The sequence below is a fragment of the Myotis davidii genome, unplaced genomic scaffold (genome assembly GCF_000327345.1).
Source record: "Myotis davidii unplaced genomic scaffold, ASM32734v1 scaffold390, whole genome shotgun sequence".
Classification (NCBI taxonomy): Eukaryota; Metazoa; Chordata; class Mammalia; order Chiroptera; family Vespertilionidae; genus Myotis; species Myotis davidii.
The window spans coordinates 436,207-460,531 of NW_006282748.1; the positions used below are offsets into that span (position 1 = coordinate 436,207).

The 24,325-nt window shown below is 44.9% G+C and overlaps 1 protein-coding gene across 1 annotated transcript in view; it reads right to left on the reverse strand.

Moving 5' to 3' along the window:
• POP1 (POP1 homolog, ribonuclease P/MRP subunit) overlaps nt 1-24,289 on the reverse strand; it is a 25,468-nt gene extending 1,179 nt beyond the window's left edge. The window contains exons 1-16 of the mRNA XM_006753198.1: nt 24,190-24,289; nt 21,842-21,985; nt 21,478-21,645; nt 20,278-20,453; nt 18,681-18,929; nt 17,263-17,350; nt 16,637-16,824; nt 15,605-15,861; nt 15,393-15,486; nt 12,392-12,503; nt 11,447-11,566; nt 6,549-6,664; nt 4,320-4,511; nt 3,880-4,034; nt 1,184-1,522; nt 3-83 (exon numbers count right to left, since the gene is read on the reverse strand). Of these exons, the coding sequence (XP_006753261.1) occupies nt 3-83; nt 1,184-1,522; nt 3,880-4,034; nt 4,320-4,511; nt 6,549-6,664; nt 11,447-11,566; nt 12,392-12,503; nt 15,393-15,486; nt 15,605-15,861; nt 16,637-16,824; nt 17,263-17,350; nt 18,681-18,929; nt 20,278-20,453; nt 21,478-21,645; nt 21,842-21,983 (2,477 nt within the window). The 5' untranslated portion in view covers nt 21,984-21,985; nt 24,190-24,289. The remainder of the gene's footprint in view (nt 1-2; nt 84-1,183; nt 1,523-3,879; nt 4,035-4,319; nt 4,512-6,548; nt 6,665-11,446; nt 11,567-12,391; nt 12,504-15,392; nt 15,487-15,604; nt 15,862-16,636; nt 16,825-17,262; nt 17,351-18,680; nt 18,930-20,277; nt 20,454-21,477; nt 21,646-21,841; nt 21,986-24,189) is intronic.
• Between the last annotated feature and the right edge of the window lie 36 nt (nt 24,290-24,325).

Below are 24,325 nucleotides of genomic sequence, written 5' to 3' on the forward strand. Positions count from 1 at the left end.
CGGGAGCTTGCCGGGCCGCCCCCCGACTGTCCCCAGAACTGGGCCGGCACCAGGCTGACAGCTGCTTCAGCGATGCTCTACTCCTACACGTTTGAGGGTATTTTGTTCAAGGAGAAAATATGCAATTAGAAGATTAGGCATAGCGAGAGTTCATTTAATCTTTATACTCTGTGGGAAAGGATGAAAACTCCATTAATGTTTTTAAGAAATTAAAAATTAACATTAATGCATTTTGGTATTCAGATTTTACTTTTTATGTGTCTACTGTTCTGAGAAAGACTAAAGGTTTAAGAAGTTGAAGGCAGAGAAAAAAAAGACAGTGGGGTAGAAGCTAAGGCTGTAATCACAGTTAGAGGAGTAAGGAGGAACTGATATTTTGATTAAAAAGAAACTCTAAGGGCCCTAGCCGGTTTGGCTGTGGATAGAGTGTCGGCCTGCGGACTGAAGGGTCCTGCCTTCGATTTTGGTCAAAGGCACATGCCCGGGTTGCAGGCTCAATCCCCAGTAGGGGGCATGCAGGAGGCAGCCAATCAATGATTCTCTCTCACCATTGATGTTTCTATCTCTCCATCTCCCTTCCACTCTGAAATCAATAAAAAATATTAAAAAAAAAAAAAAAGAAATTCTAAGGAACTTACATGGAAAAAAAGTATAAGGCAAGAGGTGTGAGTGCTTCTTATAAAAATCAGAGCAATAAATAAATAAATATCCGAATAAAGGGTAACTGATAAGCAAAATCTAATGCCTGCAGCAGGACTGAGTAGAACACATTTTTATCGTCTATGATATGACAATATCACAATGAATCGGTACCTAATTGGCCACAAATTCAGATCATCCAAAAGGAATGACAAGAAATCTAATTCAGTGATTTAAAGCAAATAGTGCTCACTTGGAGTTTGCAGGGGTCGTCACCTCACATATACTCATGAAAGTACTGCTTTGTGATCAGACTAACTGAAACATGTCGGTAGAAAAAAAACTTGGTTTGGGTCTATGGATGATAATTTTTCAAATCAGTTCGTAAATTAGCGTCTAATGTGATGTGGCTGTTTCCATGGGGTCTGAGTCCAAAACTTCACTTGGGCCTTGCATCAAGGAACAGTGGTTACGTTTACACCTGTAGCCTGGTTGGCATTAAAAGAGATGACCTAGAACATATCTGGAAGTCGTGTGCACTCACCTGAGAACGCAGAGGAGCTGGTCACGGGCATCCTGGCCTGGTGCCTGCTCAGTCCTGGCCTGGGCTGGGCACTCTGTGTCCATGGCTTCCGTGGGCTCACTGGAGTCATGCAGGGCTGTGCCCCCTCCACCAGAGCCCAGAGCAGCTTGTCCAGGAGTGGGAGCACAGGGCGCCTGGTCTCTTGAGTCGCTCTCCCCACCACTCGGGGAGGAAGCTCCGGACAGTTCCTCTTGGGCCCGGACTCTCAATTCCCAGTCTCGCGTTAACTGCTCCCAGGGCAGGCAGAACGGCGCCAGAGTGCCCAGCTTAACGTAGTTGGGCCGTTTTGCAGGAGGGCGTCTAATGAAAACCAAAGAGGAGAGCCAATTCTGAATAATTTAGGATGGGGAGATTAAAACAACTATAGCCACTGTACTGTATCTCTATTTAAGAAAACAAACACAGAAAAGAAAGTTTTCTAAGAAATATAATCTATATATATAAAAACCTAAGCAACCATTACAACCGATTTGCTATGATGTGCACTGACCACCAGGGGGCAGATGCTCAAAGCAAGAGCTGCCCCCTGGTGGTCAGTGTGCTCCCACAGCCAACCTCCCGTGGCCCCTTCCCACTGCCAGCCAACCTCCCCGGGGTCCCTCCCCCTCAGCCAACCGGCCCCCCAATAGGTCTTGATTTCCGGCCAGGCCGAGGGACCCCACCCGTGCATGAATTCGTGCACCGGGCCTCTAGTAAAGATTAATAACCAACTGCACTAGCCATGCTTTTCTGTTTCCTCTGGTTTTTATTTTAATAGATGAGTCCACCAAGTAGCCCCCCGTGGCCACTGCACAGCTCCAGGGAGTGCTGTTCCCAGAGACCACAAGGGCGCGTCCCGGAGCCGTGCAATGACGCCTGTGCGCATGGACAGGCTCTCGGCTCTCAGGGCACAGGGGTGGCGGTGAGGTTTTTCTCTCACTCTTCCCCCAGTGACCAGCTGCCCTCCGGAGACAGCATCAAAGTCAGCTTCTCACACATCCTTCCAGAGACGCGTCATGTGCACAGAGCAGATGCGTACATACTTCTTTCAGTTTTACCCATGTTTACACAAAGGTGGCACACCACATAGTCTTTTTCTGCTTAACTCTACTTTTTTCACTTAACAAAATATCTTGGGGATCATTTCACCGGTACATCAAGAGATCCCCATTCTTTTTGTAAAAGGATAGTCCTCTATTGCAGGACAGTTTGCTGATTTTCAAGCTTGTGCTTCTACAAACAGAGCTGCGATGAATGGCCGGGAACAGGTTGCACAAGGACAAGTGTCTCCACAGGATACATTCCTGGGTGTGGAGGAGCAGAGTATTTTTACCATTGGCAATTTTTTTTTTTAATTGATTTCAAAGAGAGGAAAGGAGAGGGAGAGGGGGATAGAAACATCAATGATGAGAGAGAATCACTGACCGGCTGCCTCCTGCACACCAGCCACCGAGGATCGAGCCTACAACCCAGGCATGTGCCCTGGCTGGGAATCGAACCTTCACCTCCTGGTTCATGGCTTTGACGCTCAACCACTGAGCCATGCCGGCCGGGCAGCATTTGCAATTTTGACAGATATTTCCAAACTGCCCTCCACAGGGTGACACCAACGGACCTTTCCAGCGATGTCTGAGTGAGGGGGAAGCTCTGAGAAACACCACAAGCTGGTGAGAGCAGGGTCTGCTCTGGCTCTCACTGACCCCAGCAGGCAGGGAGCAGCCGGTCTCTGTGGTTGCAGCCGTGAACAGGAAAGCACAGTTGTGCAGCTCACAATCACGGAACTACAACATTCAAGTATTCACTCTCTCCTCGGTCAAAAAGTAACAGGGAGTAAGGCCCACTGTGCGCCAGGTGCTGGCTAATACCGCAGATGCCACAGTGTGCTTCTGGGAGCCTGCAGGGGAGCTAGAACCACAGGGTCCCGGTGCTGGCCTGACTTCACAGGACAAAGGAAATAAAGCCCCTCCCTGCCCACTCCCCCCGGTGAGAAAAGATGTCTAGATGGATAGATCCTAAAATGTAAGGACAGTGCCTTTCTCTGTGAATGAAATACTCCAGTGTAGCCCTAACCGGTTTGGCTCAGTGGGTAGAGCGGCCTGCAGACTGAAAGGTCCCAGGTTCGATTCCAGTCAAGGGCATGTACCTTGGTTGCGGGCACATCCCCAGCAGGGGTTGTGCAGGAGGCAGCTGATCGATGTTTCTCCCTTATCGATGTTTCTAACTCTCTATCCCTCTCCCTTCCTCTCTGTAAAAAATTAATATAATATATTTTTAAAAAATACTCCAGTGTATAAAGTATTTTTTTATGTTTTCGTAGTTTCACTGACATTTGAGATGAATCATCTCTATAAGCAGTTATAAAAAACTCAATTTCCGTTTTGAGGGAGGCAGGACTGGGAGGGGGAACTCATGTCCACAGTGTAGGTGTCCACCACCATCAACGTAAGCATAGGACTACGGAAAGGGTTCACGCTCTGGATGGGCCTAGAAACACCCGACATGAGACAGTCTCCTGACTTACTTGTGTCTCGGTAACGCTGCACTCAAGGAAAAGCCTACGAAAACTCCACATTACAGAGTGAGAGTTACCGAAGCCACTGCCAACGTTATGGGCCAGTGTGAGCAGGCACTTCTCTTCCTCTGAAGGCACCCCCAACCTCGAGAAGGCAGCTTCTCACCTTTTGTACTTTTCAAGAAGATTCCTGGCTTGTTCTTCAGCAAAGAGACTCCCAGCAGAGCAGTCTGGGAAATCCCCCGGGATGGAAGGCGACCTTTTATACTGGGAATGCACCACCGTCTCTTTTAATCCTCCCACCCGTGCACCTCGATAGATCTGAAAGAAATGTCTACGTTAAAATATATAATTAAAAATGTAAACTATCAGGCCACTCTTAAAACCTCAAATATTCACAATATGTCAGCACAACTCTTATTAATAAAATCCAGGCTCCAGGGACCGTACGAAGTATCTTGTATCAGGAATTTAGCTCAGAGGGCAGAAAAATAGCACTCAGTTTCTAAGGTATGCATCACGTCTGGAACATTCTCAGCCCTGGGTATTGATTAGGGATGTACTTTGAATGTCGCAACTCTTGGTCGGAACAAAAAAGTCACTTACAAACGGAATCCAGAAAGCCATGCCCCAGGCCTTGGGAAGCAGCACATCCCAGCCACTTCCCCAGCCGCGCTGGCCGTCGCCCGTCACTTTTCCCGGCTGGTGAACCAAAAGCAGAGGGATCTTGGACTCGTGGGGACCTAAAACCAGCTGTGACCCGGGCACCAGCAATTCACTTCTCTTCCGGTTTAAGTCCTACAGTGGGAGAAAATCATTCAAGACAAACAACCCTAGTCTTCTGGGAGATGCTACTGGGTCTCCCTACAAGTAGCTTTAGGAAGTTACGTGCTCTTTTAAAACGCAAGGAAAAAAACATACATGTGAGCTATTTTAAGCACAAAGTCCCTCCTACGACAATTTTCCTTTATATAATGTTTTGGTAGAAACGGCAAATTACCTTAAATATGGGCAAGAATATACTAGAGGATTCAAAGTTATAAAATACACATGCATTCCACCAATTTCTTATCTCAGGGTTCATCTTATATTTTGATACTCTGTCCCTACATTTACTTTGGTTAAGATTTGTCATGAAGTAAAAAGGGGGGGGGAAAGGCACAATTAACAACTTCTCCCTTGAGAAAATGTCTCACCCAGTCTTAAGGATTCAAAATAGAAGGTGCCCCCCCCCCCCAAAAAAAAAGTGAAACAGGAGGCGCTGTAAATTATTTGTCAAGTAGACTGCAGGGAGTAGCTACCATTCTTCCAGACTTTTCTTGCCAGCTGTTCAAAGAGATGAACGGGTAGGGAGACGCCTCCCACTCACTCAACTGAGAAACTATCCGAGGGCGCCCTCCACGCTACAGCTAACTGCCGCCTCACGGATGCCTTCACGCCAGGACCAGATCCCCAGTCTCCTTCTTCACTTTCTCTCTCTCCTTCTTGAGTTTCCTCTACCATCTACCTGTTGGTAATTCCAAAAATCTCTCTCTTTCACCCCGACTTTGGCTCCTGGGATCAAAACCTCTCTCCTGAAAGTCCCGAGGCCCCTCCAACTCAATTATCCACTGCATTCGCTCCCCGCTATCTGATGCCATGATGCTCACAGTTCATTCCCTCATTCATTCACCCGTGCAAACATTTACTGGTCATTCATCTACTCTTTCATTCGAATACGCCCTGAGCACCTGCCATGTGCCGAACGCTTTCCCAGGACTCAGGATACAGCTGGGACAGGTCAGGCCTGGCTCTGGCTCTTAGCTGAGCTAAACCCAAACCACCTACCTTCCAATGAACCACCAAGTCTTGCCAATTTTACCCTCCAGATAAATACACATTTGTGGCCCTGCACTCCAGGGCACGGCCACAAATCAGGCCCCCATCGTGCCCTACATTAGGGGCTATTTCCAGGGTCTCTTTTAAGGCCATCCAGTCACAAGCCCTCTCTCTGGCTCCTCCACCCAAATCCCCTCCACTGTGCTGCTGGAGAGAAATGTCATCATGTCATGGCCCCGCTTAAAACTTTCCATGGTACCCTCTGTCTTCAGTCCAGATCCCTGAAGTGCCCCCAGGTCTGCTATGCTCTGGTCCTTATTCCCTCTTCAGTTTCATCTCTGAGTCCAAGCTACTGATCTATTTGAAGATTCCTGAACACACAGTCCTAAATCTGGCCTTGGCCCCTGCTCATTCTCACTTCCAGCAATCCTTTCTCTACTGCAGCCTCGGCCCAGCCCCAAAAGGTCTGTCTGGTTGATTCTAACAGCCCACCTGAGGGTCAGCTCAAACACCAGCCCCTCCGTCCAGGATGCTGCTCCTGAATTCTAGAGTCTGGGCTTAGTCTCCCTTCTTTGGGCTTCCTTTGTGGCCTGTACTTCTTTGAGTGTATCTAACAGTCATCTCCCCCATCACCTGATACAATACCTGTGGGAGCACTATCACTGGGTAATTAAAGACCGGAGAACAAATAAATCAACAAAGACATAGAACACTTAATGGGGAAAACACACACACACACACAATAAAAGAAAGGCATGTTTTTAAATCCCAAGATTATCATTTCAAGAAAAAGTCTTTGTGTTAACTTTTTCTAGGGATTCTTCTTAAGAACAGAAAATAAACAAACAAAAAAAACAACCAAAGTATTTACCAGAAGTAAGGGACCAGTAAATTGTCTGAAAATAAAAGGAAGTCTATGGGACTCTACAGAGTCCAAAGCAACCTTTATGTCCTCTCGAGTGACGAGCTTCAACCTGTCCTCATGACTTTACCAACAACCCTTACGCCATTAGTTACCTGATCCGACATTTTATTCTCTGTGACACTCTTACAGATAGCTTGGCTCCAAAGAAAGCTATGCGCACACTCCACGGGCACACCCTCCAGACGCAGCTGTCTAACTTCCTCATTATCTGAGAGGGAAAAGAAAGAGCCTTCAAACCACATCCTCGAGGTCAGTGAAGTCAAAGTCTAAACGTGCCCATTGTTACAAGAAAATATCTGATAGGCACTTACTTCTCTAGAAGAATACGCTTGACTAGCAATTATTCTTACAGTTGGTTTCATAATCTGTGAAGTAGCAAAGGCTCCTACACTTAGTTTTTGAACATTTACGTTTAGTGGAGAAGATATAAGTATCGCATACAATTGCCTCAAATGCCACCGCAGAAAGGCCACCCCAAGGCACATACCTGCGTGGGCCTGACGGCTGGAAAAAACGTAAGTTGGAAGTGACTGGGCCATAATGTGAGTGATTTCAGGGGAGAATAAAATATATTTCTAACTTTAGTTTTTTGTTTTTAAATCCTCACCCGAGGATATTTTTTCCGTTGCTTTTTTTTTTAATTGATTGTAGAGAGGAAGGGAGAGGGAGCGGGAGAGATGAGGAGCGAGCAGAGAGAGAGAGATGTGGGAGAGACACATCAACTGACTACCTCCCCCACAAGCCCTGACTGGGACTGGGGATCGAACCTACAACCCAGGTACACGCCCTTGAAAGGAAATCGAACCGTTGAGCCACACTGGCCAGGGCTAACTTCAGTTCTGAACTGTCTTTCTAAACGATACATTACATGTGTTAATAACATCAGTATAACGCAACCTCTTTAAAAAGCTGACTTCTTGCCCTGGCTGGTTGCTCAGTGGTTAGAGCGCCGCTCCACATAACAAAGGGTCCAGAGTTCGATTCCTGGTCAAGGGCACGTACCTGGGTTGCAATTTCAATCTTCTACCCCTGCCGGTGCTCACACAGGAGGCTACCAATTGATGTGTCTCTCACAGCAACACTTCTCTCTCTGTCTCTATTCCCCTCTACTCTTTTTCCCTTCCACTCTCTCTAGAAATCAATGGGGAAAATATCCTTAGGTGAAGATTAAGAAAGAAAAATGTTTACTTCTCTTTTTTCCTTTTTATTGAATTTATCGGGATGACACTGGTAACAAAATTATGCAGGTTTCAGGGGCACAATTATACAATAATCCTCTGTACACTGTATTGTGTGTTCACTACCTCAATTCCAGTCTCCATTCATCACCATTTTACCCCCTCCACCCTCCTCCACCCCCTCCTACCCCTCTCCCCTGTCCTGGCCATCACCACACTGTTGTCCATGTTCCTGAGTTTTTTTCTCTTTTTCTTTCTTTTATGCTCAATCCCTCCACGACCACCCCTGCCCCCATTCTAAAAACTGTCAGCCTGCTCTCTATGACTGTCTCCCTTTTGCTCGTTAGTTCATTTTGTTCATTAAATTCCGCATCTGAGTGAAATCATATGGTACTTGTCTTCTTCTGACTGGCTTACTTCACTTAGCATAATCATCTCCAGGTCCGTCCATGGTGTCATGAAGGGTAAGATTTCTTTCCTTTTTTATAGCTGAGGAGTATTCTGTCATGTAAATGGAACACAGCTTTCTTATCCACTCAGCTACTGGACACCCGGGCTGCTTCCAGATCTTGGCTCCTGTAAATAATGCTGCAATGCACATAGGGGCGCATATATTCTTTCAAATTAGTGTTTCGGGTTTCTTCAGGTACTTTTCCAGAAGTGGATTCGCTGGGTCGTGAGGCAGCTCCATTTGGTAATTTTTGCGGTAACTCCACACTGCCTTCCGCATTGGCTGCACCAGTCTGCAGTCCCACCGATAGTGCACGAAGGATTCCTTTTCTCCACATCCTCGCCAACTCCTGTTTGTTGATTTATTGATGACAGCCATGCTGATAGGGGTGAGGTGAGGTCTCCCCATTTTGTCTGCCTCTTTGTGTTTGTATCAGATAGGTCTACTGTGACTCCCAGTCTTCAGGGGGAGTCCTTATGTAGTAGGTGTCCTGTGGGACCCAGTGGTGCAGCCTCCTTGATCACCTGAGTTGGGCACTCCAGGAATGTCCCTTGAGTGGGTTATGTGAGCCCTCCTGTTGTAATTGATTCTTGACTGCTACTGGCCCGTTCGTGCACGGGATCGACCCGCAGGCTGCCCGACCGTGAGTCTCAACCCCGACCGTGGCCTGCAAGCTGCTGTGCACGGGCTGACCACACGAAGCGAATTTGCCTCAGCGGGGCTTGGTGCCTGCGGTATCTCCCTTTGGGTGTGCTGCTTGTAACCCTGCTCTCACGTTGTCTGTAGCTGGTCCTGGGTGCGTTGGTTCTGGGCTTCTTGGGAGGGAGTCTCTGCTGCAGGCCCAAATCAGACGCTACCTGTGACCTACCCTGAGCAACCTGTTTGGAGCTATAAGTGATCCACAACGTGTGGCTGCCAGTGTTGGGCCTGGGTGTGCGTGGGAAGGACCAAGCTTTGCACCCAAGCAGGCTTTTACCATCACTTGGTCCGGGTCAGGTTAGCAGAAGTCCCAAGACACCCCAAGAACCCCCTCTACTGGCTGGCTGCCTGTGAGACTCAGGCACTGAAAGGGCCTCGGGCTATACTCCTCAGCAGGGCATAAGCTCCACAGAGTGGGGCGGGGGGAGCCCAGAGGGGGTGGCTGTTGCTTTCCCCGGGCTGATTCCACAGAAGGAAGAAGGCGTCCTCAGTGTGGGAGATGGACTCAGCATAGGGACCTGGTGGCTCTCCCTTCAGCTCCCTCCCCAGAGCCACAAACTGCAGTCTTTCCTCATGCACCTCTAGTCCTCCACCCTCCCTCCCCTAGAGCACAGGGTAAGTGGCTACAAACAAAAGTCTGTGTGTTGGCCCTTTAAGAGGGTGCCTGTATCTCTAGAGGACTCCCATCTCTTTCTGGCAGACAACAACCCATTACTTTTCACAGGCAGACGTTACGTGGGTGCCTCTTCTGGGCCCTGTTGCTGTGGGCTGAGGAGCCCGGCAGGGGGTTTAGACCCCATGCTTCTCAGGGAGAACCCCCGCAACTGAGATATCCCTCTGGAACCTTTGCCGCTGCCCTGGAAGTGGGGTCAGCCCTTTCTGCTTCTCTGCCCTTCCTACCAGTCTCAATGTGGCTTCTTCTGTGAATAACTTGGTTATAAGACTTCTTTTCAGCTAGTCTTCAGCTGGTTATTCAGGAGATTCTTCTATGTTTAGCTGTAATTCCAGTTTGGTCCTGGGAGGAGGTGAGTGTAGCTTCCACCTACTCTGCTGCCATCCTGAATCTCTCAAAAGTTTACTTCTTTATCTAGATCACATGCCAATCAATATTTCTTCAAAGAAATTACTTAAAATCGGTTTTAATGAAAGTCCACAATGACTAACAAAAGGATAAGCTTTTATAATAGAAATTAAATGTTTGAGAAACTTTCATTTTCTTTGAACTGATTCATCCTGTATAATAATCCTTCCTATATAATAAAAGCCCAATATGCTAAGTGTCCGGTCAACAGGTCAGCTGTTCAACCAATCAAAACATAATATGCTAATGATATTCTAAGGCTGCTCAACTGGTCGCTATGACATACACTGACCACCAGGGGGTATATGCTCTGACCAGTAGGTTAGCTAGCTGCTGGGGTTCTGGCCGATCAGGACTGAGGGGGATGGGCCAGACACACCCTGGAGCCCTCCCGGGTTCCCTCCCCAGCTGGCCAACCTCCCACGTCCCTCCCTGGCCCCGATCGTGCACCGGTGGGGTCTGTCAGCCTGGCCCGCGCCCTCTCACAATCCAGGACCCCAGACAGCCAGTTGCAGCCTGATCCCGCAGGCCAGGCAGAGGGACCCCACTGGTGCACAAATTCGTGCACCGGGCCTCTAGAATTAATATAAAGCCTTAGAAAGCATTTTAATATAAAACCACCTTATTTTAAAAAAGAATTTGAGGAAGCAAGAGAAATTGAGTAGAATTAAATTACAGTTTTAAGGCTATTATGGGAGTCACCATTTAATGGTGTGGCTGATGCTGCAGTTTTCATGGCTGCACCAGAGCATATTGCTACTGAAAAAGAAAAGAAAGAAGCAACACCTCATTGATTAAAGTCTGAGACTCCATAATTAACTAACTTACCGATGTATCTTCAAACTCCTCTCATTCAATCCACCTTTCATGTGACCTTCTGATAGAATCATTTACTAAACCCTTAATAAGCTAGCTAACTATGCACAGAGGTTAAAAAAAATTATAGTCATAACACACACCTATATTTTTCTCCAAAAATTCACAAGGTAATTTTAATGATTCTCCCCCCCGCCCCCCCCCAAAAAAACCATACTTAAATGACAGCAAATACAATAAGACATTATCACAACTGCTGCATGTCCCAGATCAGACTAAAATTTTAGCCAGACCTACACACCCTCCTAGGCCACTCCAGCCAAACAACTCCCTTGGGCCACTCAACTGAGTCTAAACCAAGACATCTTACCTTCCAGCACCTGGGATGGCCTTGCCAGGATTCGAACCTGGATCATCTGTTTGGTCAGACAGAGGCTTCCAATGAGCACAAGACCAGCTGCAGGTGCACATCCCTTCCTCATATGAAAATTCTGAAATGCCAGGCATTTTCAGAGAACCCATTTGACAGAAAGACAGGTTTTACTAGATACTAGCAATGAAATGTACATAAGGATCAGGCTACGTGTTACACAGCTAAACGATACTCCCACACACACCTCCTGTGACCATAACCACCTTGAAAGTAGCCAGGTAAAGATCACCCTCATTTCCTAGAGGTGAAGTTACTACACAGGTGTCACTAATACAACTGGGACTAGACTGCTCAAAATAGTAAGAAAACCAGGAATGTTTCAAGAACTTTACCTTGGCATTTTTCTGGATTGGGCAAAACTTTGGACCTCTTTTGAGGCAAATTTATTCGAGGATCCCCAACTGTCAGTCCCAGAATAGTACCTGCTGGAATTTCTGCTGGTGATGTTATTCCTTGAGCAATAAACAAACAATAAAATGCAAGTTTAAAAAGAGGCATTCACAGTGTATACATATTTGCTTGTATTTTTCAAATTTTTCTAATAAAACTTTCATCTTGGGCTATTTTACTTGAAAACATGTATTCCCATGCTGGCTGGTAAAGCTAAATGGTTAGAGCATCAGCCCTCCCACCGAAGGGTCCCCGGTTTGATTTCGGGTCAAGGGCACATACCTGGGTTGCAGGTGTGATCACTAGCCCTGTTTGGGCACATGCAGGAGGCAACCAGTCCATGTGTCTCTCTCACATCGATGTTTCTCTCTCTCTCTACTTCTACTCTCTCTCTAAAAATCAATGGAAAAAAATATCTTCAAGTGAGGATGAACAACAACAAAAAACATGTTTTTCCTTTTTTTCCCCATTGATACTTTTAGAGAATAAATTAACATTCATAAAGAGAAGCTTTCTCTTTATGAAAAACATTCATTTAACATTATAGATATTTTACAAATGTAAACATGTTTCTTTCATCGATGACTATCGTAGCTTCACACACAGAAGTACTCATGCCCACTTAAGAATCAATTTCAGTTTAGTGCCTGGTATATGCACTGACTGTAATATCAGAATGCCAGCTATTCAGAATACTAACATCTCCTTTGTTTGTTGTTTCATAAGCAAACTCAAATAGTGTTTTCCCTATTCACTCTGACTTGCTTTCTCACTATATTACAACAAAGAGTTAAAGTTAAAAAGCACCACCGCACGCGGGCAGCCTTCCCACCCACGTCCCACAGCCACCTCCTTTCCCAGCACAGCCCAGCATCCCCTGCACATACCTCCCAACAAGTCAAACAAGGCCTCTTGTCTGTGGTGGAGGGAAAGCGTGTCAGGATTCCTACAGGTTTCAGTCCACCAACGGTGCGGAGTGTTCTCTGTGTCCTCTCCCTCCTGAAAAACAGCAACTCCTGGTTACCAAACCAATAATGAACCAGACATTATAATCATGTTAGGGCTGGGATACTGACCGTCTCCACTTTTCCCCGCATGTGGGAATGAACGTTTTAAGGGAAGAACCAGTGGAACTGTCGCTATTTTTCACACAGTAATTAGCACCAGGCTAACTATCCTTCTAATTAGAAGCTATCCTTCTAATCAGAGGCAAGAATAGAGTACCACACTTCTGTCAAGATTTCACATAATGCTCGGCCAGTGTGGCTCAGTGGTTGAGTGTCGACCTACAAGCCAGGAGGTCATGATTCGAGTCCTGGTCAGGGCACACGCCCGGGTTACAGGCTCAATCCCCGGTGGCAGCCCATCAATGATTCTCATCGCTGATGTTTCTCTCTTTCTCCTTCTCACTTCCTCTCTGAAATCAATAAAAATATTTTTTTTTAAAGGATTTCAGTTCCTTCTCTCTCTCTCTCCTTCACCGTGTCTTCCCACAGACTTTCAGGACCAAGAGGTTCCTGGCCAAGGAACAAAAGCAGACTCGGCCCATCCCCCAATGGATTCGGATGAAACCGGAAATAAAATCAGGTACAGCTAGAAGAGGAGACATTGGAGAAGAACCAAACTGGGCCTATGAGGAATCACACATGAGAGATGACTCACAGATTTCTGCTGTATCCAGGTTTCCCACACCTTTACATGACTGAGTTGCCTACACCTTTAAATGACTGAAAAGACCGCTACTGTCTGGACAGTTGGGACATTTTTTTTTTAAATATATTTTATTGATTTTTTACAGAGAGGAAGGGAGAGGGATAGAGAGTTAGAAACATCGATGAGAGAGAAACATCGATCAGCTGCCTTCCTACACGCCCCCAACTGGGAATGTGCCCGCAACCAAGGTACATGCCCTTGACCGGAATCGAACCTGGGACCTTTCAGTCCGCAGGCTGACGCTCTATCCACTGAGCCAAACCGGTTCTGGCCAGTTGGGACATTTTAATTGGGAAATTAATGGACTCATGATTTTGCTCTGTTGATGTTTTTTTTTCTGCAATAGTAGGTTGGTTCAGTAATACATGTGTGAGACCTTTAAAAAAAAAAGGATTTCACATACTAAGAAAAACACCCATGGCTTTCAGAAAGATTGAGCCATTTCACACTGAGGCCTCTGTGCACAGTGCCTGCAAGAGCTCCTTGCTCCTCTCCCTCTATTGCCAACTTCATCACCAGCAACTTAAGCAATAAAACCTTCCTCACCAAGGAAAAATCAAACCAATACCTTCTGAAGAAATCTTTAGCCAAAGGCTACATGACGACTATCGTATGCCTAGAGATTTCAAATAAGACATGCAAGTATTTTACTAACATTTCTTCCTGGCAGATCCAGGAATTGAGCAAGGTTTCAAAAAGCACTTTGAGTATCACATGCAAGCCAGGAAAGAACACCGATACTGAATAAAGTAGGACGTGCTCCTAAATTCAAAAGCACCTGTAACATGTGCCGGGTCTCTCACACCTACTCGGGCAGCGACACTTAGTGGTTTCAAGTACAAGCCCTGGAAACAAACTCCCTAGGTGCAAATCCTTGCTCTGCAACTCGTTTAGCTGGAGCAGAGCACCTGGTCCGTGCCAGGCACTGTGCTAAGCACTGCGGACAGAGCGAAGAACAGAATGACCCTGCCCTTGCCGCCACGCTGTATAAATACACAAAGAGAAGTCAACATACAAATGGAGGAAATGTGCAAGATACAATGTAATTCACAGGAGGGATATCATTTACCCTGAGGGATCGGGAGAGGATTCTGTAGGTAAATGAGACGGATGTTGAAACCTGAAGAATGAGTAAGTTTAGCCAAGCGGAGTGGTGGAGGTGGAATGTTTAAGCAAGTGGGGGAAAAAAGCAGGTGCAAGGCTCTCGGGGAGATGGCATCTCCAGGAGAAAGGAGAGCAGGCTGGCTGAGGTGCAGAGTTGAGAGACGAGGCAGAAAGGCACAGGTTACACAGTCACATTCGGGGCTTTGGATTTTATCGCAGACACCATTCAAGAGACCAGGCAAGAATAGGAGTGGGTGAGGCTGGCGGGGAAGCAATGGAGAGAAAGAGAAAGCAGCCTTTCTCTTTTAAAGTATTTTTCTTCTAAAAGCCCAAACGCTGCTCGGATCTGTCATCATACCTGACCATGTCAAGTCTGTGAGAGGCACAGGGGCTGAAAGGCGCAGGGCACTGACATAGCAAGACAAACGTGAACCCGGAGCGTCTGACTGCTCATCCAGTCTCCACTCTCTGGACCTGTGCGGTCCCCATGCCACAGAGTTACCGGGATGTAACTTCTAGTTCCTTAAAATTCAGTAAAGGTGGAAATGCAGCTCCTTAGTCCCACTGGCTGCGTTTCAAGTGCTCAATGCGACACGTGGCCAGTGCTACCACCCGGGAGAGCACAGAGGCACGGCGCCCTCACAGGAAGGCCACTAGACAGCGCTGCACGGGACACACGGCTCCTTGCCTCTCAGGGACCACAGAAGTTTAAAACTCACCCCAGAAAATACGTGTCACTCAAGTACAAACAGAAAAATGGCAGTACACTTGGGGGTTTCAAGGGCTCTGTTGCCTGGTTATGGAGCAGAAGATAAGGCCCTTCTGCAAACTCACAGCTGCAAGAATAACTCGTCCTTAAATCAGAACAAGTCGGTTCCCTTGTCACACTCACTTAGATTTGTTCATCCAGGAGAAGTAAGAGATGACAAAGTCCTGGATCATAAGCGTACGGAGAGAAATAAACACCTACAGGCCAGGGCCCAAAACGTTACCAAACTGTATGTGAAGTGTCACAGGTGTGCGAGGAAAGACAGGACTGGAACGTATCGTTACAGTCATGGTGAATCTTACGGTGTGGACAGCGGCAGCTTGCAGAGCCTCGGTGAGGATGGCGTGGGAGAGGGGACCGATCAGGCGGAACCTGTTGATCTCCATCGTCAAATCACTGAAAGAGAGAGAAAGTCTGAAAAGGGAAACTTCCACGATATATATGACGGCTGTGGCCACAGGCAGAAGCAGAGGAAGCCTCCAAAGCAAACGTTCTGAGCGAATGCCACCTGTACCTGATCACGATGCCTGTGGTGGAGGAGCTCCAAGAACGCGGTTCATGTGCAGCTCTAGTTCCGTCCCCCATAAATTTTTTAACTGGTTTAGCGTTTTCTCCAGCATCCTTCCATTTTCTTTTCTTGCCAATTTTCTCATCGGGCAGTTTCGCTTGGCTTTTTTCTTGGGCTGGTGCCAGAAGGGGGTCAGAGATGCAGGTAGTTGATTCGACCGGTTCTATACACTGGCACGCTGCTTTTACTTCCTCCAAAATATCCTAAGGACATACGTAAACATTTTAGTTTTGAAGTTTAAAATGTAAATATGTTACAGATTTAATATGGTTTAGTCTATTTTTCCCCCCACCCTTTAAAAATTTACATTTGTATTCCTTCGCAAATTAAATTTAAATCATCATTTTCAAAATGGGGTTTGGGTTCTTCTGAGTAGTGCATGGCACTTGGAACAACAAAAAAAGGATTATGTCAAAGATTAATGAAAACAACACGACTGCTCTGACCAAATATTTTTAAATGAGTTTAAGCCCCGACTGATGTGGCTCAGTTGTTGGAGCATCGTCCTGTACATCAAAAGGTCGCGGGTTTGATTCCTGGTCAGGGCACATGCCCTAGTTACAGGTTTGATCCTGGTCGGAGTGTGTGCAGGAGGCAACTGATCAATGTTTCTCTCTCTCACACACACACAAATCATTAAAAAAAAATGAGTTTAAGGAGAAAATTTACCATCTACCACATAAAAGCAGTGAGTATGCTAAAACAGAGAAAGAGGGAGACTAACTAAGCTAAATGCAGTGTTAAAAATTGGTAAATTTGCATATACACAGCAGTGAGTATGCTAAAAAAAGAGAAAGAGAGAGACTAACTAAGCTAAATGCAGTGTTAAAAATAATATACACACAACTTTCTTCCCTACATTCAAATACCAAGCTACCAGCCAAACTTCTACGCCACTTAAATGTCTATGGTATTGATTTCCAACAGTCATCAAGAATGCAGGGACGAGTAACAGGGAGACAAACTCAGGGATAGTACCTGTTTAAGCGTTGGGTGAAGCCAGATCCACAACTGCCTGCTCTCAGAGGTGTCCCCAGGGGTCCTCTCCGGCTTCCAAATGAATGAAACAGGCCCCAGCATGCCTCGGGGGTACTGATGTGCCCGGTAAAGCAGGAGACTTCCCTGGCGCTTTCCAGACAAGCAGTGAACTGCTGCAAAAGTCAACCCTGACAGAAAGGAAAACAAAATCCCATTGTTTCAAGTGTTGAGACTGCAGTAGTATTTCCCGACAGCTAGACTATTATTGATTGTCTCTCTCCGGGTCGGGGTGCAAAGTCTAGGTTCTGATCACTGCTTGGATCAAAGTGGCACACAGTAAGTTCTCCATAAATATTTTATGGAATGAGTGGTTTAATGAGTTTTCCGTTTCTGCCTACCTAAACTCACTCCATCAGCTAATGCCCTTCTCACTTTACACTTGACAAGGTTAGAACTGATTTAAAAGCCACCCTAAGCTTTCCTTTAATTAACATGCTCAATGGAGAACAAAAACTCTCTCATGCATTTTTATATATGTTTAAATTACCAAACGCTTACAGCGCTGACACTTCTGCATGAAATAAATAATCAGACCAATATAGGACTCAGATTTGAAACAAGTTTACCTGTGTCTATGCTACACATTGGAGAAAGTGCCTTTAGTATTTCTTCCTCTTTGCCCTTCAACTCCAAACAACAGTAGTAGGATAAATCCTGCACAGAGAGAGAGATCATTAAAAATGTAGCCATTTACACGGGGAAATTGCAAGAAGCCAAAAGTCACATGAGAAAAACTCCCAGAGTCCAAGACACAGAACAGATTGCTATGTAAAGCTCTCATTTCACAAGTCAAAATCTGAAACCTGTCTGTTCCTGTTACATCAGCAAATATTCTTAAACCAATCTGAATCAAAATAAAAATGAATTTCCATTTAAATAGGTTATAGTTTTCTACTTTTTATAAATAAATAAAAATCTGTGTTATATCCCACACTCAAAGACAAGGTCTAAGCAGAATGTAAAAACTGCTGCCTCTAAGTAAAGACTTATTCTTCCCTGAAATCTGCGTTAGAAATGAGTCATGATGCTCCAAATAATTTATACCATATTTCTCCCATGCTCATTCTTGACTATAATATAGATTCAAATTGATACAAGGTACAAGGGAAAATGAGAGTAATGAGAGTAAGACCTTACCAATTAAATAAGATAAAGACAGATCAAACTGAGCTAGTAAAATCAATACGTTAAAGAACTATAATAACAGTGTACAGTCAATAAAGCGTTACCAAGTGCCAGGGGCGGGGCTAACTCCTTACACGGACTGTCATTCAATCTTCCCAACACCTGATGACCCAGGTGCTATTTGTTATCTGATTTCACAGCTGAGGGCAGTGGGACAGAGCTGTTACTGAACAAAGCCACATAACCAGGAAGTGGGGAAGCCAGCGTTTCACGACAGGCTCCCACTGAATCAGAAACATCTGGAACAGCGTTCGAACACTGCTCAGGGTCCATCGATGGTTCTCAGATACCTGTTACTGATCAATGACTACCTACTGAACCAAGGCTGAATACATCTCGGGCATGACCAACAAGACCCCCCATGATCGCTAGAACTGACCTCACCCTCATGTGAGCCTTGCTCTGACTCTCTTCACTCTTGTCGGGTGGAAGTTAGTTCAATTCTTCCCTGCTACCTGGCTTCCTTCTGCCTCCCCGACTCTCCCACTTTCTTATTCCTTACAACTCTGCTCAAACAACACTTCCATGGGGAAGCTTTCTTGGTCCCCTGTTACGCATGCTCATGGTGTTCTATGATCCCTTACAACTGCATATTTGGCTAATTGTTTGATTAATGTCAGTCTCCCCTAATACCTTTACGCTTCGTCTCCAGCATCTAGCAAAGTGCCTGGTGCTCAGTAATTATTTTTAAAATAAATAATCTCAGAGAGAGGGCTTTGGCATTACCACGAACTGTTCTAAACGTCTCTATCCGAAACGGTCTAAACAAATATAAAAGAAAACCAGCTGGAAAGCAGACCTGAAGGAGGCAACGTTGTGTCATGGCTCGATAGCAGGCGCGGTGGCTCTTGACTGTCGGCCTCTCCCCGAGGCAGTAGCCCCACTGCTTGACCATGTGAAAGCGTTTGGCGTGCCAGATGTGAGTTTCTAACCATCTGTTCTTCCTCTGCCTGCGGTTAAATTCCAGCATCCGGTTGATGTGGCATCTTCGAGCTTTATGGCACTTGTTTTTTGAATGTTCTTTCTTCTGATGCACTGCTTTCTCTGCCTGTAGTTTCAAGAAGAGAAGCAGAAGCAGTGTGTGACCATTTCAAAACAAAGTGTTAGGAACTCAAACTTAAACTAACTTTAGTTTGCTTAAATGTTTAACTTGGTGACTTCCCCAATGGAAGCTGAGATGGGGGCAATAGAAGGAGTGTAGATTTTAGAAGTGGAAAAACCTACGGAAGCACATCCTGACACTAAATGGGCAAGCTTCATGGAGTACGAAGATTAGACCAGTTATAACATGTTCACCACAGTCACTCAAGCTTATTGTGGCTGTTAAGAGTATATTAGAGAGCAACAGGGAATATACCCTATGCTATCTTTTTGTTGTTATTTTTTATTGTTTTTTAACCTCTAAGATTATAGCTAAATCTAAAATTTAGAACCAAAAATATAGAAGTGAGGAAAACTACACATTTCATGTCAGTTAGGTACTGAGAGGTAAATGCTAAATGTTAGCATTGGGAAACAGACTTCACATTAAGTCTAGAAACTACGAAATTCCTGTGTAGTTTTTACTATTCATCTCTCCCATAGCCAAGCTAAACTTCTGTGGAAAAAACTCTTCATTAGTTTGTGGGCCCCTTACAAATAAGGACTTGACCTTGATGAACTCTAACCCTAAAACCAACATGGTATGTACTGGTACATAGAAGGTACATTACAAAGAAATTCTGAATCAACTAATAAAAGCATGGGTAGCTTAGACTATCTCAGAAAGTCCAAGCCAAAAACAATTAGACTTGAAAAAAATGTAAATTCAAGCTCAATTTTTCAGCATTGAAAAAGTCAAAAGGCAAGTGCTACACAATGATGCTACCTTTTTTTTATTTAACCTTTATTTAACCCAAAATGCAGAGCTAAAATTGCTTATCTGGTAAGAAGGTCAGTATTATATTTTAAATATGACAGGGAAATGTCAACTTTTTAACACCATTAAAAGAAAGAGTTTCCATGCCCGGCTGGCATGGCTCAGTGGTTGAGCATCGACCTATAAACCAGGAGGTCATGGGTTCAATTCCCAGGTGGCAGGCTCAATCCCCAGTATGGGGCGTGCAGGAGGCAGCCGATCAATGATTCTCATCATTGATGTCTCTCTCTCTCTCTCTGAAAAATCAATAAAAATATTTTTTAAAAGGGGGGTTCCAACTGTTATATTTAAAAGCAGCCGTAATGTACAACTATTTGTAGATGATGAGGAGGTGGGAGGGAGGTAAATCATGAAAACAAAATATACAAAGTCTGCCTGTTGTTTTTGGTTTTCATTTTAACAAATTCTATTAGGTTAACACTTCCCATTTTCTCTTAGGAACTACTAACCTAAACATTACACCAAGTAAACCGTATACCTCTTTCTGAGCAATCTCCTGCAGCCGTCTCGGAAGGCGTCTGACGTTGTGGCTCATGGCTCTTCGCCTCATGTGCCGTGGCAGAGTCTGGAAAACCAGTGAATTTGAAGACTTCTGAGTCACTGCTTTCAACATAGCGCTGATTTCAGCAGCTCGGGCCTGAGCAAAAGTAGACGCTGTCGAAGCAAAGAGGACTGTCATTAAAAACTAGTCTTGAATCAACACTGTCCTGCTGCATTTCAGAAGAAAAAAAGATTTGAAGTACATGAGCTTATGATTTACCCACCACCCCAACCCCTGATTAGTGGTTATTTCTGTATTATAAGATTGGAAAACTATTCTTCAACTTTTGTTTTTTCAAGTTTTCTATAAGAATTCGGCGCCACTTTCTCATTAAAAAAAAAAAAAAGTTTTAAAGACAAGATTACAAAAAAAAGCTTTTAAGACAGAGAACCACATACAATACAATAACAACCATTTTTAAGTATAATAATCACACAAGAAAACAAAAAAATGTTCAATCCCAGCTTTTAGTACCAAAAACAAACAAAACAAAACAAATCAAAGAAAAAACAAAATTTTAACAATGGTTTTGACTGCAAGGATTTTTTCCTTAACATTTTCTTCTTTTTTCAAATATGTGACCATAGTTTTCTTTATTGAAAAATACTTTTTTTTTAAAGAGTAAACAGTAAATAGAATACTGGGGAAAGTTAAGTGAACTCCTCCAAGAAGGTAACAGAGAAGCACCCATAAGGTCCATACAAGAAGTGTGGGCCACGTGGAAGGGGTAAGAGTGGTGGGGCGACGGGGGATGAGCTGGCAAGGATCTGGAGAAGGGGATTTAAAGATCTGGGTTGCCTTGGAAGTGCATTACATTTGGTTTCATCTTTGGAGAATGCCATGCCCAGGGGTGTAAATAGCATTTCCTATTTTAAGAGAGAGTGGGGAAAAGATTTTAAGACAAAGTGGAACAGTTCACAAATAAGGGCTTTTAAGAAGAGAGGTAAGGAAAAGGAGAGGAATTGAAGAAGGGAGAGCAATCAAACCCAAATCCAAAGGGAGGGGAGAAAAGCTTGGAGCAGGAGAAGGAGAGAGAGGGGAGGCAGGGCCAAGACATAGGGAGGGCATTGGAAATCTGGCTGCATTAGCAACAAAGCTCACAGTGCAACCAAACCTCACTTCTTTACAAATACCTACCTGTTATGTACTTTGGAATCTCCTGAGACGTGCCCTCGGGACCCGCTTTCCATCCTCCCTTCTTTTTAAACATTACTTTGGAGGAAGACTGCTCATTCACATCAGGCCTAGATGGTGAATAGTGGGCCATTTTGGCTTGCTGCTGTCGTGAAGTTCCAGAAGAAGGATCTAATATATTAAAAAAAAAGAAAGCAAGAAAGAAAGAAATATGTCACTCTTATCAGGAATAAGGATTACAGTGGAGAATATCTGTTGGGGTGAACTGCAATTTTCCCCCACTCTGCACATGCCCACGAATGACCCCCAAAATACCCAAAGCAATTTGCTCCAAATGGGAGTGGAGAGAGCACTGTGTGTATCTCACCTAGTTTTTGAGCTCGGAAAGGTTTCCCACCTCCATTAAGGTGCTTTCCACCTCTCTCGGGCACAAAGCCAGAGGATAAAGTCACATTGGTGGGCTGGTTTCTCATCTTCTTAGCATGTTTTCTTTCTTTTGCATTAGACATTTCTGGAAATAAAGTAATAAATTAATACAGGGAAAGGGAACATCCATTCAAAAATAAATATAATAAATATTCATAACTCAATATACAATAAATCTTTCTTATAGGTGGATTGACATAAAAATGTTATCGTGATATGTAGTTACTACAGAAATTCATAACCAGGACAATCTCTAGGGGAGCCATGAATCGTATTAACACCAAAAACCTGATTCAATAGAAAAAAAATGTTTTATTGTTGGAAGAGACTATATTATTACATTCCAGTTTGCACTTTCAAATAATTAATTCATAAACCTATGTTGACACTGCAAAAAGTCGATATTTCTCTCTCATCAATGTTTCTAACTCCCTATCCCTCTCCCTTCCTCTCTGTGAAAATAATCAATAAAATATATATATATTTTAAATCTTTTAAAGAAAATTCTTAGGTGAACATAAGCCAGTTGAATCAATGAAATATAAAACACACTATCTGATATGATAACCTCTACAAAACTGAACATAAATTATTGATGTTTTCATTTCTACTACTGAGATGAGGCCAGCGGCACCTTTAATTTGTAACAGCTAAAAAATTTCCATTGGAAGGGCGAAAAATAAAGGACAAAAACCCAGTGGAGCCTGACGGATTTACTCAGTAATTCTCAAACTTGACATCCCCCCCGCTTTTTTTTCCCTCAATAGTTTCCAATACCGGTTTTCTATCTTGAAATGAAATTCACTCATAGCATAACCTACCAGTTATAACCTATAACTTTTGCCAACACATGCCCTACAATATGTGCTCTACCTGTAATGTAAAGAAAAAAAATTTAGCCCTGACCAATTTGGCTCAGTGGATAGAGCGTCAACCTGCGGACTCAAGGGTCCCAGGTTTGATTCTGGTCAAGGGCATGTACCTTGGTTGCGGGCACATCCCCAGTGGGGAGTGTGCAGGAGGCAGCTAATCGATTTCTCTTGCATCGATGTTTCTAACTCTCTATCCCTCTCCCTTCCTCTCTGTAAAAAATCAATAAAAATATTTTTAAAAAAAGAAAAATTTAATATGTATTTCAATATTTCACAACTGTATCAGATGTCATTATGAAACAATGAAAAAGCTCTGAAAGGCCTTGAACCAGAAGTAGAAAAGCCAAAACCTTAGCAGTAGGTAGGACAAAATGAGGGGGAGTAAACAGGACTTTCTTATATTGCATTTTAGGAGCAGGGCAGGACTGGGATCTTACCTGTCTTTTTCACTACTGCACCTCCAGCACCTAGCAGGGTGTCTTGCACAAAGTAGGGGCTCAATATCTATTTGTTGACTGCATCCGTGCACGCATACATGAAAGAGGGAAGCGTGCTACAATGCACTATAAACAGAATGAAAACATATTCAGCCAACTATCACCCCTTCGGACACCGCATGTCTGAGTACCTGCCAAGAAAACAGCTCTGGGGCCATGTGCTGGATCAAGATCACTATCTGCCTTTTTATTGTTATTATATTAAATATCTATCCACTGAGCCAAACCAGCTAGGGCACTATCTGCCTTTCTGAAATCAGATCCCAGCCCCTACAAGAGAAAGGAACATGGGAGGGGCTGGCAGGTCGAAAACGCCCAGCTCTCCGCGTCCCCTGGGAGTGACCCACCTTGCTGCTTTAGGGCAGCGATTTTCCACCCGTGTGCCGCGAGGACTTCTAAAACATTCAATACCTGACTCCGTAGTCAGGGGCACTGACCTCCTTTCCCTTAGATTGTCAATAAAAAATGACAACTGCCAGCACAACAATAGCTGCCTGGTCTGAATGAATCAAAATCATACCTATTTTCTTCAGACTAGCAAAACCAAAAAAATTATATGTGTGTGTGCGCGTGCGCGCGCTATGGAATTTTAGTAATTAGTTCGTGTGTGCCAGGAGATGAAAAAGGTTGAAAAGGGCTACTTTAGGGTATAAGGAGAGGGGGTACACGCCCGTTCTCAGAAAGGGCTCCGCCTAATGTGGCCATGCAGCAAAATGACAGAGTCAGGGAGCTCCGGGCAGGGGCAAAGCTGGTGCAGCCGGCAAGACAGGCCCGGAGCTGGCAGCAGGGGAAGGGGAGGAAAGGGGAGGTCGGCCGGGTCTGGGGTGGGGGGCGCAGTGCGCTGGTGCCAGGCGAGGGATCCCCCTCTTCCCCCCACCCCCACACGCTCCCCTAGAGACCACCAGTCCCTCACGACCCACCTGCCAGACGATCCGAGGCAGAAAACTAGGGCTTCCCAGGTCAGAATGACAAGGTTCTGCTGCGGTCCCCTCCGAAACGACGTGCGCTGCGAGCGAGCTGGAGGGCGCATGCGCCGTGCGGCGGCTGCCTCCACGT